This window comes from Leptopilina heterotoma, unplaced genomic scaffold (genome assembly GCF_015476425.1).
Source record: "Leptopilina heterotoma isolate Lh14 unplaced genomic scaffold, ASM1547642v1 Lhet_64, whole genome shotgun sequence".
NCBI classification, from domain to species: domain Eukaryota; kingdom Metazoa; phylum Arthropoda; class Insecta; order Hymenoptera; family Figitidae; genus Leptopilina; species Leptopilina heterotoma.
Window position 1 is genome coordinate 777,180 of NW_025111150.1, and position 16,380 is coordinate 793,559.

At 22.9% G+C, this 16,380-nt stretch overlaps 1 protein-coding gene across 2 annotated transcripts in view; it reads left to right on the forward strand.

Annotated features, from left to right (window-relative positions):
• The window catches only part of LOC122509913 (glypican-6), a 191,001-nt gene that overhangs the window by 143,472 nt on the left and 31,149 nt on the right, over positions 1 to 16,380 (forward strand). For both annotated transcript variants that reach the window (XM_043624238.1, XM_043624239.1), the window contains exon 2: positions 13,460 to 13,630. In XM_043624238.1, the coding sequence (XP_043480173.1) occupies positions 13,460 to 13,630 (171 nt within the window). The remainder of the gene's footprint in view (positions 1 to 13,459; positions 13,631 to 16,380) is intronic.

Sequence of the window (16,380 nt, forward strand, 5' to 3'; positions counted from 1 at the left end):
CATTTAGCAATTTTTTTTTGAATACAAAATCATATTTTCTACAAAATTCTTAATTTCAATTGTTTTAAGAAAATTCAAAGGTTTTTAAAAACAAAGGAAAAAAATGTTTATAAATTATATTTGTCAATTAGAAAATTTAATTGAAAATGAAACTGAAATTTTTTGAATTTTTATAGAAAATAAAGGAAAAAATTTTGTTGAAAAAAGTGTTGTGTTAAATTTATTTACGAATATCTTTAATTGTAAAATTATTCGAAAACAATAATTTCTTTTAAAATATTTTAAATATTTAAATATTATTATTTTTCCACAGGAATTAAGATTTTCAAAAATTTCAAATTCAAACATTTTTGAAATTAATCAACTTTAAAAATATTGTTATAAAACATAAAGATAACGATTACTCCGAGTCTTCGACTCTGAGTAATCGTTATCTTTATGTTGTTTTTAAATTATTGAATTCTTTTGGGTAATTTTATTAAAATAGTAGATATTGAAAATCATTAAAATGAGGAAAATTTTTGAAATTAATTAAAATTTTGACACAAATTTTATTAAAATTTTTGATAATAATTAAATTTCGAAAAAGAATTTTTTATTTATAAAAATAATTGAAATTTTGACAAGAATTTTTAAAAATTGTTAAACATAATTGAATTTTTGCGAAGAAGTTTATTACTTTTGAAAATAATTGAATTTCTGCAATCATTTGTAATTTCTTCAAAATTCAATTTTTTTAGTGTTTTTAAGTAAAATTCTTCTATAAATTCATTATTTTTAATAATTAATTAAATATATATTAACAAATTTAACTAATTTTTAGAAGATTTTGAATAATTAAAATTTTTCAAAAATCTAAGTTCATTAAAATTTCTAATTAAATTCATTTAAAATTAAAATTTTATAAAATTTCAAATTGAAACCGTTTGAAGTTCATTTATTTATGAAAATTGTAAACGCAACTCTTTCAAATTTGAAATAATTTTGAAAATTTAAGTAAATTCATTAAATAATTAATTTATTTTATGATAGTTGTTCAAGATTTAAGTTAATTAAAAAGAAATTTTTGTCAGAAATTAAAAAAATTGAACGTTTTGTATTAGAATTCGTATGGTAATTTTATAGTTTGAGTCAAACAAAAAGGACACAAAAATTGAGAATTTTCTTATGAATTCTAAAAATTTAATTACAACAACTAACCTTATTAGCATATTTCAATTTATTAAGAGAAGAAGCTAATGTAATTAGTCAGTATTAAAAGCATTGCATAAATATTTTACGAGTTGGGAAAGCATGACAGTGGGCTTCAGTTAAGAAAGCACTGAAACTAATTAATTTCTAAACCTGATTACTTAATTTATATACATATACTTATGGACATTTAATATATTTCTAAAGAAAAAAAATCCATAATATATAATTCACCGAAGAAAAAATTCTTGTTTAATAATTTAGGAGTCTTACAAATTGTTGATTCAAGCCTGATAAGCAATATTTAAACTCTCCAAGTAGGTGTATCGATGGTTTTTTTATTTTATTTTTATTTTACGAAAAAAAGAATGTCGAACCATTTATATAATATGCATATTTGCATTTTGCAAATAGTGTCTTAAAGAATTACATGACTTTCTGCATTCCTCAAACTATGATTCACATATATAGTCTTATAATATTTGTCTTGTATTCAGAACATATACGCTAATCTTGCGTTCTCAATCATTATTGGTCAAGTATAGAGAGATAAAAAATTATTTTCTCGGTAGAAAAATGTTATCCTTTCGAAAAGTGTAATATGAATAATTTTTTATTTTAGGAATTAAGATTTTCAAAAATTACAATATTTGAAATTCGATAATTAAAAATTGCTACTGTAACTGATTAGAAATTATTTTCAAGACTAAAGTCTTGAATTATTTTCCAAAATTTCTAATTAATAGGTAATGCTTTTTATCACAGTTGTGAAAATAAAAAAAATGTGGGAATTTTTTAACTTAATTTAATTTTTTTTTTATCATGGAGGTAAAAATTAACCGTGTGTGTAACCTGTTGTTGTATTTGATTAAGATCTTCATCTCTATTTTTAATACTTTCTATTGCAACCGCATTGAAAATAATTTCCGTTTCAAAAATCGACGAGGGAATTTATTTAGAAATTAAAAAATTAAATTAATAGACATTAATTACAATTTTTATTTCTTAATACAAATTCGAGTTTTATATATGTAAATTATTTTAATTTTAAGGATATTATTATTTATTATAATATTATTTATTTATTAAAACATTAATATTTAATTATAATATTAATATTTAATTATTATATCGTAATTTAATTATTGCGATATTAATATTTAATACTTTTGGCTTCTTTTTTTGGTGAGGTAATACAATTTGTCTAGATGTAGCCAAAAGTAGTGTAGTAAACTTGAAAATACCTTATGCTAATTTATTACACTTTATATAACTTCATGGGAATATTCAACCGAACATTGACATCGTGATATCAAAATTCACTTTGCATGGAAATTTTCCAATTTCCCCATAACTCCCGCCATATTTCATATTCGAAAAACTTTTCGATTTTTTATCTTTTGAATAAGTGCCCGCACGAAAGTGTGTTTCGAAAAAAAGATCTCTATATTAATATTCAAAGTTTAAATATATATTTCAATTTTAAATTTATAGTCACTTCGGTTTTATATAATAACATCTTTAGAAATAATTAAATTCTTCTCCGAAATTCCATTATTTTCAAAAATTTTGATAAAATTCTTGGCAAAATTTCAATTATTTTCAAAAGATAATAAAAATTTCACAGGAATTTCATTATTTACCAAATTTTTTAATAAATTTCTTCGCAATCATTCAATTATTTTTATAAATAATAATATTTTTACGGCGATTTAATTATTTTCAAAAGTAATAAAATATTTCGCAGAAATTCAATTATTTTCAAAATTTTTTTAAATACTCGTCAAAATTTCAAAATTTATTCTTTAGAAATAATTAAATTCTTCTCTGAAATTCAATTAATTTCAAAAATTTTTCTCAATTCAATGATTTTTAATATTTTTTATTTTCATAAAATTTTCCAAAAGAATTTAATTATTTAAAAAGAAATTTAATAGAATTCTACATAAACTTTTCATTATTTTCAACAACAACAAAAATAATAAAAATTTTACAGGAATTTCATTTTTTATAAATTTCTTCGCAATTATTCAATTATTTTCATAAATAATAAAATTTTTACAGGCATTCAATTATTTTCAAAAGTAATAAAATATTTCGCAGAAATTCAATTATTTGCAAAAATTTTTTAAAAATCGTCAAAATTTCATACTTTAATCTTTAGAAATAATTAAATTCTTTTCCAAAATTCAATTTTAATAAAATTTTTGTCAAAAATTTCAATTTTTTTAAAAAAATTTTCTTTAATTCAATGTTTTTCAATATTTACTATTTTAAAACAATAGTCCAAAAGAATTCAATTATTTAAAAAAGATTTTAATAAAATTGTACGCAAACATTTAATTATTTTCGTTCATAATAAAATTCTTATTAGAAATTGAATTATTTTAAATAATAAAACTCATTGCAGAAATTTAATTTTTTTGTAATACAATTTTTATTTTTAATCGAATTACTCGAAAAAATGTAATTATTCTTAAAAATTTTATTAAAATTCGTCAAAAGAATTCAATTATTTCAAAATTTATTGATACAATTCTTTATGAGAATTCAATTTTAAGAAACATTTAAATATTCAATAAATTGTTTTTCTTTATTTAAATACATTTATTGAATTCTAGTAGAATTTTCTCATAAAAATTTATTTAAAATTTTATATTATAATTGAATATTAAAAGCATTAAAGCGTAAATTTTTAGAAATAATTGAATTTTGAAAAGGTTTTAGATTAAAATCTTTGAAAATTTGAATTTTTCATATTTTTGACTAAAAATTCTGTGGAATAAATTTTTTTTGAGTAAGTTTAATTGCGAATTTTTTTTTATTTTATTTGAAGTTTTTATTTTCTAATATATATTTAATTGAAGAATTTACGAATAATTGAGATTTCGTAAAATATTGAATATTTTAAACAAATGGATTTGAAAATTGTCAAAGAACTTTTTCGAAAATTATTAAAAATTAAAATAATCGATTTTTAAGAAGAATTTTAGTTAAAAATTCTTGAAAATAATAATTAAATTGATAATGATTTTATCACTTGGTGAACTTTAATTATTATGAAAATAAAATTAATTATGAAAAATTTAATATTTATGTTTTAAGTAAAATGTTCTTATATTTGACTCTGACTGGTTATATTTTTGTCTGTGATTGGTCCGTTATTTTTCATTTTTGGTCCGTAAAAGTGTATTTTTAAATACTTTCACTGGTTCGAGCCCTGAATATATAATCAAACTCTAATGGATAATTATTTTAGTATTATTTTACTAACTTTTTAATTTTAACTTTTATTTTAATTTTAATAAATGTTAAATGTAATTTGAACTTTTAACATTTCTATCTGCAATCTGCAAATAAATATAATTAAGAAATCGAAGTAAAATAAATGTGCCCATGAAGCTAATGGATTTTCCGAATTTTATTGACACTTTTTTCAATAAGTAATAAAATTTGCAAAATATTTCGAGAACTTTCCGACTTTATCGTAAATTTATTTTATAAAAGTTGATCGTTTTTCAAGAATAAATATATTTAAGGTGTGTGCGGTCAATCGATAAACGATATGTTAGGTGAAAACGTGTGTGCAAAGCATGACCTTTCATGTAGTGTATAAAAAATCACGGTCTGATACACTTGAATTATCTCATAAGTGTAATCAAGCGTTTTTAGTCATTGAGAAATGCAATGGCACGTGTTTCTTGTGTGTTTTAATTTTAAACACAAAAGACGAAAAAATGCATAATATAGAAATATTCTTGAAATTTATTTTATTTCTCATATATCTTATCTTTCATTGTTTACTTTTCGTGCGTTTCGCAACGTTTTTAGGATGAACGATTTAGAAGAAAAAATAATTTTTTTTTCTTTTTGCAGAGGGCAATTTATGCCCGCAGTCCGCATCTTTTCTTATATTGCTAAGAAAGTGCTTTTCGACTGTTTCTTTGCAAAAGAAAACGACTCTCGTGCTTGCATTTTCAGTACACGGAGAATCCTTATGTGACCAGTACTACTACAACTTTACTAAAAATGTATGTTCGTATAGTCAGTCGTCTCTCGGAAGTAGCGTCGCGACGGAAAATACCCCTGGCGTCTCGGTACCGTCGCGACGCTAACAAACTGCCAGCGATACAGCCACATTATACTGAGCTTTCGCATTCAACATTTCAAGTTATATTTTACCAAACATTTAATAGTCTTTTATACACATCTTTTCTCATTCCCATTTAAAGATAAACACATCGCATACATTATGAGGACTTGAGACATACAAAAGGGTTATTAAAGTTACGGGAGAAAAATTTATTGATGAAAGAACCAATTTTTTGGTTCAAGCAACGAAATAAATACATTGGTAACACTGTATCAAAAATTCAAAATACGCAAAAATTAATCAATTTTTAAAAATTGAAATTTAACGTAAATTAGGGGCTGGCATTCTTTCTATTGTTTAATCTAAAATAAATATTTATTTAATTTCAATAAACATTTGGGTCAGTTTAATAATAATTTCTGCATTCGAAGAAAGAATTCCGTCACTTGAAGCTAATTTTACTCTCTTAATTTGAATCAGTTAAAAATCATGGTTTTAACTGACAATCAGTGACTGACTTTTCGCTTCTGAATCAGTTAAAAATAACTGATTTTCAGTAAAAAAAAAATAACTGATAAATTAGTTAAAAACTTGACTAATTGAAGGAGTCAAAAAAATTTACTGAAACATTAGTTATTTCTAACTGACAATCAGTTATTTTTAACTATTTGTCAGTAGAATTATTACTATTTGAATTCGTGACTGACTTTTTGCTTCTAAATCAGTTATTTTTAACTGATTCAAATTTAGAGAGTAAATTGGACTAGAATTTTATTTTATCGAAAGTACTGGAAAAATATTCAATTTCTAGAATTCATAAAAGAAAATTCTGAATTTTGTTGTCCTGCAGGTTTTACAAATTTTGAAAATGTCTAACTTAATTTTAAATTCTTTCTATTTATATACATATAACAATAATTAATAGTTAAAAATAGTCGAACTTTTAAAATTATTTTCAATACAATTTTAATTAAATTTTTCGAAAGAATTCAATTAATTTTATTTTTAATAAATTTTAATACAATTCTACATAAGAATTGAATTATTTTAAATAGAATTTGAATTAAAAAATAAAACATATAAAATAAAAAATAAAAATAAAAAAATTTGCAGGAAATCAATTATTTTCATAAACAATAAAAGTTTTTATGAGATTTCCAATAATTTTAATGAAATTTTCCGAAAGAATTAAATTCTTTTTTAAATTTCAATAAATTTTTCACAAAAATTCAATTATTTTTATATAAATATATAGGTATATAATTCTTTATATGAATTCAATGACTTTCATAAATAATAAAATTTTTCCAAGGAATTTTTATAAAATTCTTTATAAAAATTCAATTATTGTCAATACAGTTATAATTAAATTTTTTAAAAGAATTCAATTCTTTTTTAAATTTTAATAAATTACCTGCAAAAATTCAATTATTTTTATATAAATAGGTTATTATATATAATTCTTTATAAGAATTCAATTATTGTCAATACAGTAATAATTAAATTTCTCAAAAGAATTCAATTCGTTTTTAAATTTTAATAAATAATTCCTTGCAAAAATTCAATTATTTTTAAAAATAATAAAATTCTTTATATGAATTCAATTATGTTGAATATAATTTTAATAAAAATTTTCGCAGAAATTCAATTATTTTCATAAATAGTAAAATTCTTCAGAGGAATTTTTAAGTGTTTTCAAAATTTTTTATAAAATTCTTTATAAGAATTCAATAATTCTAAACACAAACTGAAATTGAATTCTTCAAAATAGTTTAATTATTTTCACAAAACTTTCATAAAATAATTCTTCAAAATAATTGAATTATTTTCAAAAATTGTAATAAAATTCTATACAAAATATTATTGTGCATTTTAGAATGTTAAATTAATATTAAGTACTAATATTATTAACATAGATTGAATTTCAAAAAGTTTTAAACAGCAGTTACAGAAATGTCGAATTTTAAAAAAATTATAATTCAAAATTCTGAGGAAATTAGTTTTCTGAAATATTTTTATTAAGTTTTTCAAAAATTATAGTTGTATTTTTTAATATATATTTGTTTAATTGAAAAATTTTTAAATTATTGAAATTTTATGAAATTGAATAATTGTAAACAAGTGTATTTCAGAAATATTTTAGTTGAACTGTTTTATTTAAATAAACAATTGAATTCTTAATAAGGTACTTTTTCAAAAGTTATTTAAAATATTTGAATTAGAGAAAAATTTTAGTTAAAAATTTCAGGAAAATAATTGTATTGTATGAAATGTTGAAAATAATTTTGGATAAGTAACAGTAGTAATTCATATAAATTATTGAATTTCAAAGGATTTGAAATTTTTTTAAATCTCAATTCCTGTGGAAAATTAAAATAATAATGATTAAATATTTATTTAAAAAACAACTGTCGATGTTCCGAATAATTTTACAATTGAAAATATTTCAAAATAAATATATTACAAACATTTTTTTCTGCATCGAATTATTTTTAGAGTGAATTAAAATATTCTTTAGTAAAAACGTCAAAATTTTGTATGGAAATCAGGGAAAAATAAAATCAAATTTTTGTAGCAACCCCGATTAAGAAAAAATATCAAATTAAATTCAAGAGACGAAAATTTCTTGTCATAAACTTGAAAGAAAAATTAACATTTTGCATGGAAACGAATTATAACGAGACGCTAGTATAGGTGTAAAAATTAAAAAGTCAAAATTTTCTAATTTGAAAAATAATAAAAGCGATTTAGCGAAATTTTCAATAAAATTCCATATTCATATAAAATTTAAGTATAAACAATCATCAGATTGGGAAATCACCAATAAAATATCAACTGAACACAGGTGTTTCAAATCCTGACAGGATTTGGTGGTACTTTAGAAAAGCTTCCTTCGAAATTGGTTTTTCTTTCCAAGTTTGTGATTTCAAGATTGTGTCCGTACACAACCAATACTTTAATCGGCCCCAGTACTTTCACCAACATTTGTAAACACAAACACACAAACAACGAATTTAAAAGTCTAGATATCCGGAAAGTTTTTGCCAAATGTTTTTCCCTTCTTTTGTTTCGCAAAAAGGAGAAAAAGGAGGGAGAAAATGTTTGCTTATAAAAGCTGAAAGCCGGATTACTTTTCGTAATCGTTATGAAGTAATAAAAGCTATTTTGTTTCCAACTCTCGAATTTTTAATTCAGTTTAATTCCATGGATTAGTTAACAAGTTTTTTTTTAAATTAAAGTTTTTCCATATAATTATAGCGTACATGCAATTTTAAGTCCACTGCAGTATATGCAATTAAAGTTCATTTTTCAATAGTGAAATTAAAATTATAATAAAAATCATGAAATTGATAAAATAAATTATAAAAATTATAACTTTTATAATTTCTTTTATCAATTTCATGATTTTTATTTAAAAAAATTGCAAAATGTATGATAGAAATTAAAAATTGTAATAAAAATTTTAAAATTGATAGAAGAAATTATAAAAATTATAATATGAGAATTTCGTATTATAATGTATGATAATAAAATAGAAAAGATAATATCGAATATCCGGTGATTGGTTTCAGGTTTGTATAATAATATTCTTCCCCTCTCTCTTGAAGATATTGGTTCAAGAAGGTTTATATTGCTTATCTACCAATTTCTCGGTCTAAGCTAATTTCATTTTCCAACCCAAGTATATATACTCAAGTCTCAAGTCTCTCATCCCAATTTTGTTGAAAACTTTCAAACACAATATAGAAGTAATGATTCATTTCGAGGGGACGATTTATTTTCTCGCGTTCTCTTTTAAGTCCCCTCTCCGCAAAAACCCTTCAAAAAAAAGGTAATAACAGTAAGGTAAATTACCGTGGAAAATATATATCTTAATGACTGCCAACAACTTTTTTCTGGTGTATGTCCAAAAGAAATACACTTATTGAGGAGAAAAAAAATTGTCAAAAATATCGAATTAGTCTAATTGAAAATTTAAACATAATATTTTAAAACATTTGCTTTTTGCTTTTGAACGAGTAAATTTTACTAATGAATTAGTAGAAATTACTATGTACTAATTTAATTTTTTATCAGAAATTACTATTTAGTAATTTAATTTTTTAGTAGAAATTAGAAATTACTATTTAGTAATTAAATTTTTTTAGCAGAAATTACTATTTAATAATTTAATTTTTTAGTAGAAATTACTATTTGGTAATTAAATTTTTTTAGCAGAAATTACTATTTAGTAATTTAATTTTTTAGTAGAAATTAGAAATTACTATTTAGTAATCAAATTTTTTTAGCCGAAATTACTATTTAATAATTTAATTTTTTAGTAGAAATTACTATTTGGTAATTAAATTTTTTAGTAGAAATTACTACTGAATTAGTAACTGCCTTTTTGCTTTTGAAATAGTAAATTTTATTAATAAATAGTAATTTTTACTAATTTTTTAGTAAAATTTACTAATTCAAAACCAAAAAGTGAGTTTCTAATTCAAATTAGTAAATATTTTTACTAATTCAAATTTATAGAATAAATTTAAAGATAAACTGACATTTTTTGGATTATTTTCAACAACATCGAGTTCTCAGTTTATTCATTTTTATATCGAATTGAAATACGCAAGAAAATAAATTAAAAATGAAACTACGAAAAAAGGGGGATTGACACTACTGGGGATGGGAAACTAGGGATCTTTTAATTGCCGGTTGAGCTACAGTCATAATTCCAGGAAAATTTGAAGAAAAATAAAAGTGAAATATATTTCTTTCTTTGACCTATTATTATCATTTTTTTGTCTCTAACTTTTCACTCATAAATTATCTTTTTTTTAAATCTATTTTAATATTTTACTATATTATAAAAAGTGATATTTTCAGCAGGATAATAAAAAGGTCCTGGAATTTTATTTTTTCCCTTATTTCCAGACAGAATTTTGACTTTTTTCCTGACCCTAAAAAATATTTTATTTCACTCTAAAAATAATTGTATAGACAAAAAATGTATGCAATTTTATTTTCGAAAATCTTCTCTAAAATTACGTCAACATTTCAATTCAATTGTTTTCTAGAATTTTTAACTAAAATTCTTCTCTAAATCAATTATTTTCAATAATTTTTGAGAAAGTTGCTTGAAAATTTAAATTATTATTTCTATCAATGGAAAAAAAAGTTCACCTGAATTATTTCATGAAAATTCAACAATTTGAAAATTTTTCAATTAAATGTGTATTCAAAAATTTAAATAATTTCAAAAGAATGTTCATTTTGAATAAACATCTTTGGAATTTTTAGTTAAAATTTACTAAAATTCAAATTTTCTAAAACTTCGATTTTAAAACTTTTGAATTTTTTATATTACTTTTTGTAATTTTTCTAACTTTTTTATAATTTTGAATATGAAATAATTTAAATCTTGCATAGAATTTTATTAAAATTTTTGAAAATACTTGAATTCGAAATATTTTATTAAAATTATATTCTAAATAATTAAATTTTTGTGAAAAATTTATTAAAATTTTAAAAAGAATTAAATTTTTTCCAGTAATTGAATTATAATTGTATTGACAATAATTGAATTATTATAAAGAATTTTATAAAATTTTTTGAAAATAATTGAAAATTCCTCTAAAAAATTTTATTATTTATGAAAATAATTGAATTCATATGGATAAAGATTTTTATTATTTATAAAAATAATTGAATTTTTGCAAGGAATTTATTAAAATTTGAAAAAGAATTGAATTCTCTGGAGAAATTGAATTATAACTGTATTGACAATAATTTGATTTTTATACAATTTTTTGAAAATAATTAAAAAATTTCTCTGTGAAGAATTTTATTGTTTATGAAATTAATTGACATTTTCATGCGTTTTCGACAAATTTAATCAAAATTGTATTTAAAATAATTGAATATCAGTGAAGAATTTTACTATTTATGAAAATAATCGAATTCGTGTAAAGATTAATAATAATAATTAATTAATTACTAAATATAAATCACTTTTTGAAATTTTGAATTTGAAATTATTCAAGAATTGAATTTGATCTTTGAAAATAATAAATTTTGTAATTTACATAGTAACAATAAATAAAACTTTGTAAATTGTAAACGCTAATTTTATAAAATTAAATTATTTAAAGTAAATTCAATATCTCTTCTGTAAGTTTAATTATTGTTAGAAATAGAAAGAATTAAATGTTAAATTGAATATTTTCTTTTTTTAAAAGGCTTTTGAACAACAAAATAAATGCTTTGAAAGTGCATATATCATAAAAGTTTTGTGTAAAATATGTAGAACATAATTTTATGTAAATTTAATCAAATAAACATATAGTAAAATAATTCTGTTTTTTAAAAATGAAAATTCTGTTTTTTATTTGAAAATTCGACTCTTTTTCAAGTGTCATAGAAATATTTAGATTTTCGAGAATATAATTTTTTTTTAAGAAAAAGGACGATAAATATATATAAAAGGCTATAGTTCGCAACGTTTTAAGTAAAAAACAAAAAATCAAATTAGAATTTTTTTCAATTGAAATTCATCTCTTATTTTCATAGGGGTATGTTAAGAAATTAATTTTTATACACTTAAAAGAAAATTACTCAAAAATAAGTTCCTTAAGTTGTGAACGTTCAAATGAACGAAATTTATTTATTTCTTCTTCAAATCAAATATTTATTATAATAATTTTGAGCCTCTGTCAAAAAAATTAATTCTTAAAATTTCTTTATCTAAAATTCCATCGTTTATTACTTTAATTTAATGAGTAATTTATGAAAATATCATTAATAAAAAATATTTTGTTCATTTGACCGTTGAAAACTTGTGGATCATCGCAATAACATGAATTTGAAGCCAAAATAAAATAATTATTAGCATTATTTTTTCGTTTTTAAAAACTTTGCCAACTTTAGCCTCTTTTATAACAATAAATAAATATATAATACAATAAATATAATAAGAAAAATATGTTAATAATTCCAAATTTAAAATCTTAATTACATTTTATTATCGTACAAATTTTCCGAATTTTATCGCATGTTAAAAAAAGGGAAGTAAAGGAAGGTCAATTCTTTCTATTTCAAGGCTCAATAAATCCCATCCAAAAAGCACACGTAATTGTTATCGCACCCTCATCCAAGAGTTCACCACACCGTAACGATAATGGAGAAGTTAACAGAGGGTGAAGATCTTCGAAGAAGCTGTTAGTTTTGCGCAACACTAACATTTTATGAAGTAAATTTAATTACCATAAGAACATATGCTTCCTGTTCAATGTATTTTTAATGCATATACACATATACAGATATTTAGATGACATTTTTTCTTCTTCTTCTTCTTCTTTTTTCATGTAAAATATATATATATAGTATTGAATTATTGGATTTCCTGAGAAAAGTTATATAAAATTCACATGGATGATGGAAAATTACAAAAGTATAGGCGCAACAAGAAGAGCGTCTATTTCAAGAAAACGCACCCTCTCTCGCTTCTTCAAAGTACTGTGTGTGTATATTATATGTATTTTGATTCCCTTCGTAATATGATCAGTATTTTATAGTTTACGCAGAACGTGGAAAAAATATTGAATTGCAATCACGAAGTACCTAACGCTTTCTTGTTTCTGAGAATCGAATTACATTTGCAGAACTCCTCGACCGTCGTCCTGGCCCTGAAATTCAACAGTATTCCTTCAGCAAACACTTGCGGGAAAGTCTTGAATTCACGAGAGTACAACTCTTTGTATTATACAAAAACCACTAGATTTACTCGCGTGTTTTTCTTTTATGTTCTTTCTTTTTAGCATATATTGTTTGTTAAGTTGTTATTTTTTTCACATTTTCATCTGCTGGGGAATATTTTACATTATTTTACATTAATAATAAAATTAATCTCACACTGAGAAAGAATTTTTTTAAATTCAGACATAAGTAGTAATATGTTTGAATTAAACATATTTTATAATAATTGAGTTAAACGTAATTTTTATTGAATCAAATTTATTATGTTTAATCTGAAAAATATAATTTTCTGATTGACTGTAGGTATAGCAAACATATGTTTGATTCAAAACCTATTGTTTTCTCAGTGTAATTAAATTAAAGGAGAAAATGATAAAATACGAAAAAAAATAATGGTAAATGTTTGTCACTAATGAACATTTGTTTTGCAATTTTCAGCGAGGGAATTGAAGACATGTGGAGGAATAAGTAGTGGAGGCGAGGTATGCTGTTCGGCGGATATGGAATTGCGACTACAAGCAAGAGCTCGAGATAAACATGAGAAAGCAACAAGAGACACTCTTCATCGACTGCAACTATTGCTCGACACAAGAGGAAAAAGATTTCACAGTAAGTAGATGCAACTTCCTTACAATTTGTCTTCCTCTCTGATTTAATGGAATTTCATTTTGTACCTCTCTAAATTCAATATTATTGTCGTTTATTGTTGTTTATAACTTTGTTAAAAAGGAGAAGCCAAAGAACTTCTTCAATTTCTATTTTTGCAGACACAAATAATAACATATATTTTTTTCATTTTTTACATTTTATTACTTCAAGTTTCGTAAACGAAATAAAATGTACGGGGATAAATTCTTTGTATCATATATATCCTTTGTGTTTCACGTCGCTCTGTGTTTCATTTTCTGAAATTTGATTTACAAATTTAATATCAGATTGCCTTATGTAATTTTAACATTTTTAGTGGATTACAAATTAATTAAGGAGTAGCAATTTGAATTTAAATGAATTTTGTATTTTGATTTAAATCAATTTCAATTAATTTTATATTTTAATTTAAATACATTATGATTTCGAGACCTAACTCTTATAGTTATTAGAGAAGTGATCACTTATACCGAATTTTCTTTCATGATCAGGGAAAAACGAAATTAAATTTATGTGGGCAACTCTGTTAAAATTTACTGAACTTTTATTTGAATCAACAGAACTTTATTGTCATTGTCATAACAAATAGATTCAATTGAAAGGTTTCTTTCATTCAATAAACTTTTTCCCTTAGAGTAAAGAAATTCTTCAGACGAAGAAGAATTTGCACAAACATCTGAAACTTAATTAATAATTACGAAATTAGCTTGACATGAAGATAAATATTCTTCCCTGCCATCCAAAAGAGTATAATATGTACATCTCCCGTCAGAGTGTTGAGCGAAAATTGCAAACCGACGTTGAAAACAGAATTGAAAATTCCTCAAGTTTCTTCATGCGAAATAAGAAGGAAAAAAAGAAATATGCCAATTTCGCACTTATTGGTGGAAATAAATAGCTGGAAGCCACATCTCCTAACGAGATGAGGAAAGTCGCCACTCGCCGTCGGTCTCTTTTCAGTATGAGGTTCCTCTCTTTGAAGTGCCTTAAGTGGCGAATACGCACAAGACTTATGGCAACGAAACCTTCGGATAGACGTGTGCAAGTGCGTATATACAGAGCGTTCCCAACTTCCTCTCTGTCAATGCACTTGCGGTCCCTCTTTAATTAAAAAAGACCTCACAAGCTCACTAGTAGAAGAGTCTTGCGGTGTTTCAACATCCACTTCTATCGTGACTGCGTGTAACCACAGGAATCTCTTTTCACCCCCATTTTCATACACACCCTTTATTCCTTTATGTAATACCGACCACAAGGGCCTTGCCTCATGACGGACAACTTCGATTTTACCCTCGAATAACTGACTAATTGAGAATTCCACAATACTCAAATCCGTGGAATTTATCAAAAAAAAAAAAATTCTCCCTCATCTCTAGCCAAAAGGTATATGGGCATACTTTCAAAAATCTTGCGCGTATTAATAATAATATTTATCTTCCCAAGCAAATTATTATTATACTCCCTTACCTATTTGGAATTTTTTTCACATATTTTCATACAGGGGAAAAAATGTGTGGTAATTTTTACTATCTTCTAAAAGTTAAGCCTATGCCCGAAAATTCTGCATTTTTATCAACTTTTACTATTTTTGGTTAGTAAATTTTGTTATGAAAATATTGTTCTGTTAAATATAATTTTCATAATTAAAAATTATTCAGTTCTTGGATCGACTTTAACGAAAAAAAAGTCGCTTTAGTCTATTAAAAATAGCAGGGCTCGAACTAGGTTCGTAAATTCCGTAAAAGTCCGTAACTTTGCTTGAAGTCCGTAAAAGTCCGTTTTTTTAAAAAAAAAAAAGGTCCGTGAAGTCTGTAAATTGATTGAGAAAAAACGAAAAATTCATAAATTGTACGATACAATTTGGAGAATTTTAGAGAAAATACAAATGATTGTAGGAATTCAATTATTTTCAAAAGCTAAAAAATTCTTCGCAGAAATTCAATTCTGTTTAAAAATTTTTAAAAATATACTCGTCAAAATTTAAATTATCTTTAAAAATAATAAAATTCTTCTCCAAAATTCAATTATTTTCAAAGATTTTAATACAATTCCTATGGCAAAATTTCAATTACTTTTGTAGGATGGATAGGGCGTTAAATAATTGGGAGAGGCTCGTGTTCATTTTAAAAAAAGAGTGTTTATTCTTAAAAGGTTAATTTTGTACTGCCGATCTTTCGGGGGTGGAAGGTTTACAAAGTCTTACCTGCACCCCTCTACTTCGCAAAATCCTGGGTAAAGGCCCATGACTCAACCTGGCGGAGGCCAGGTACATTGAGAGTACATACCATTAATTTGTAGAAGAACAATTTATACATTGTCGACTACACTTTCAAAAATTTTCCTCAATACAATGATTTTTAATATCTACTATTTTAAAAAAATTTGCCAAAAGAATTCAATTATTTTTCAAAAATTAATAAAAATATACGCAAATCTTTAATTATTTTTTAAAAATAATAAAGATTTCACAGGAATTTCATTATTTACAAATATTTTTTAAAAATTTCTTCGCAAACATTCAATTATTTTCATAAATAATAAAATTTTTACGGGGATTCAATTATTTTCGTTCATAATAAAATTCTTATTAGAAATTCAATTATTTTAAATAATAAAACTCATTGCAGAAATTTAATTTTTTTGTAATACAATTTTAATTTTTAATCGAATTCCTCGAAAAAATGTAATTATTCTAAAAAATTTTATTAAAA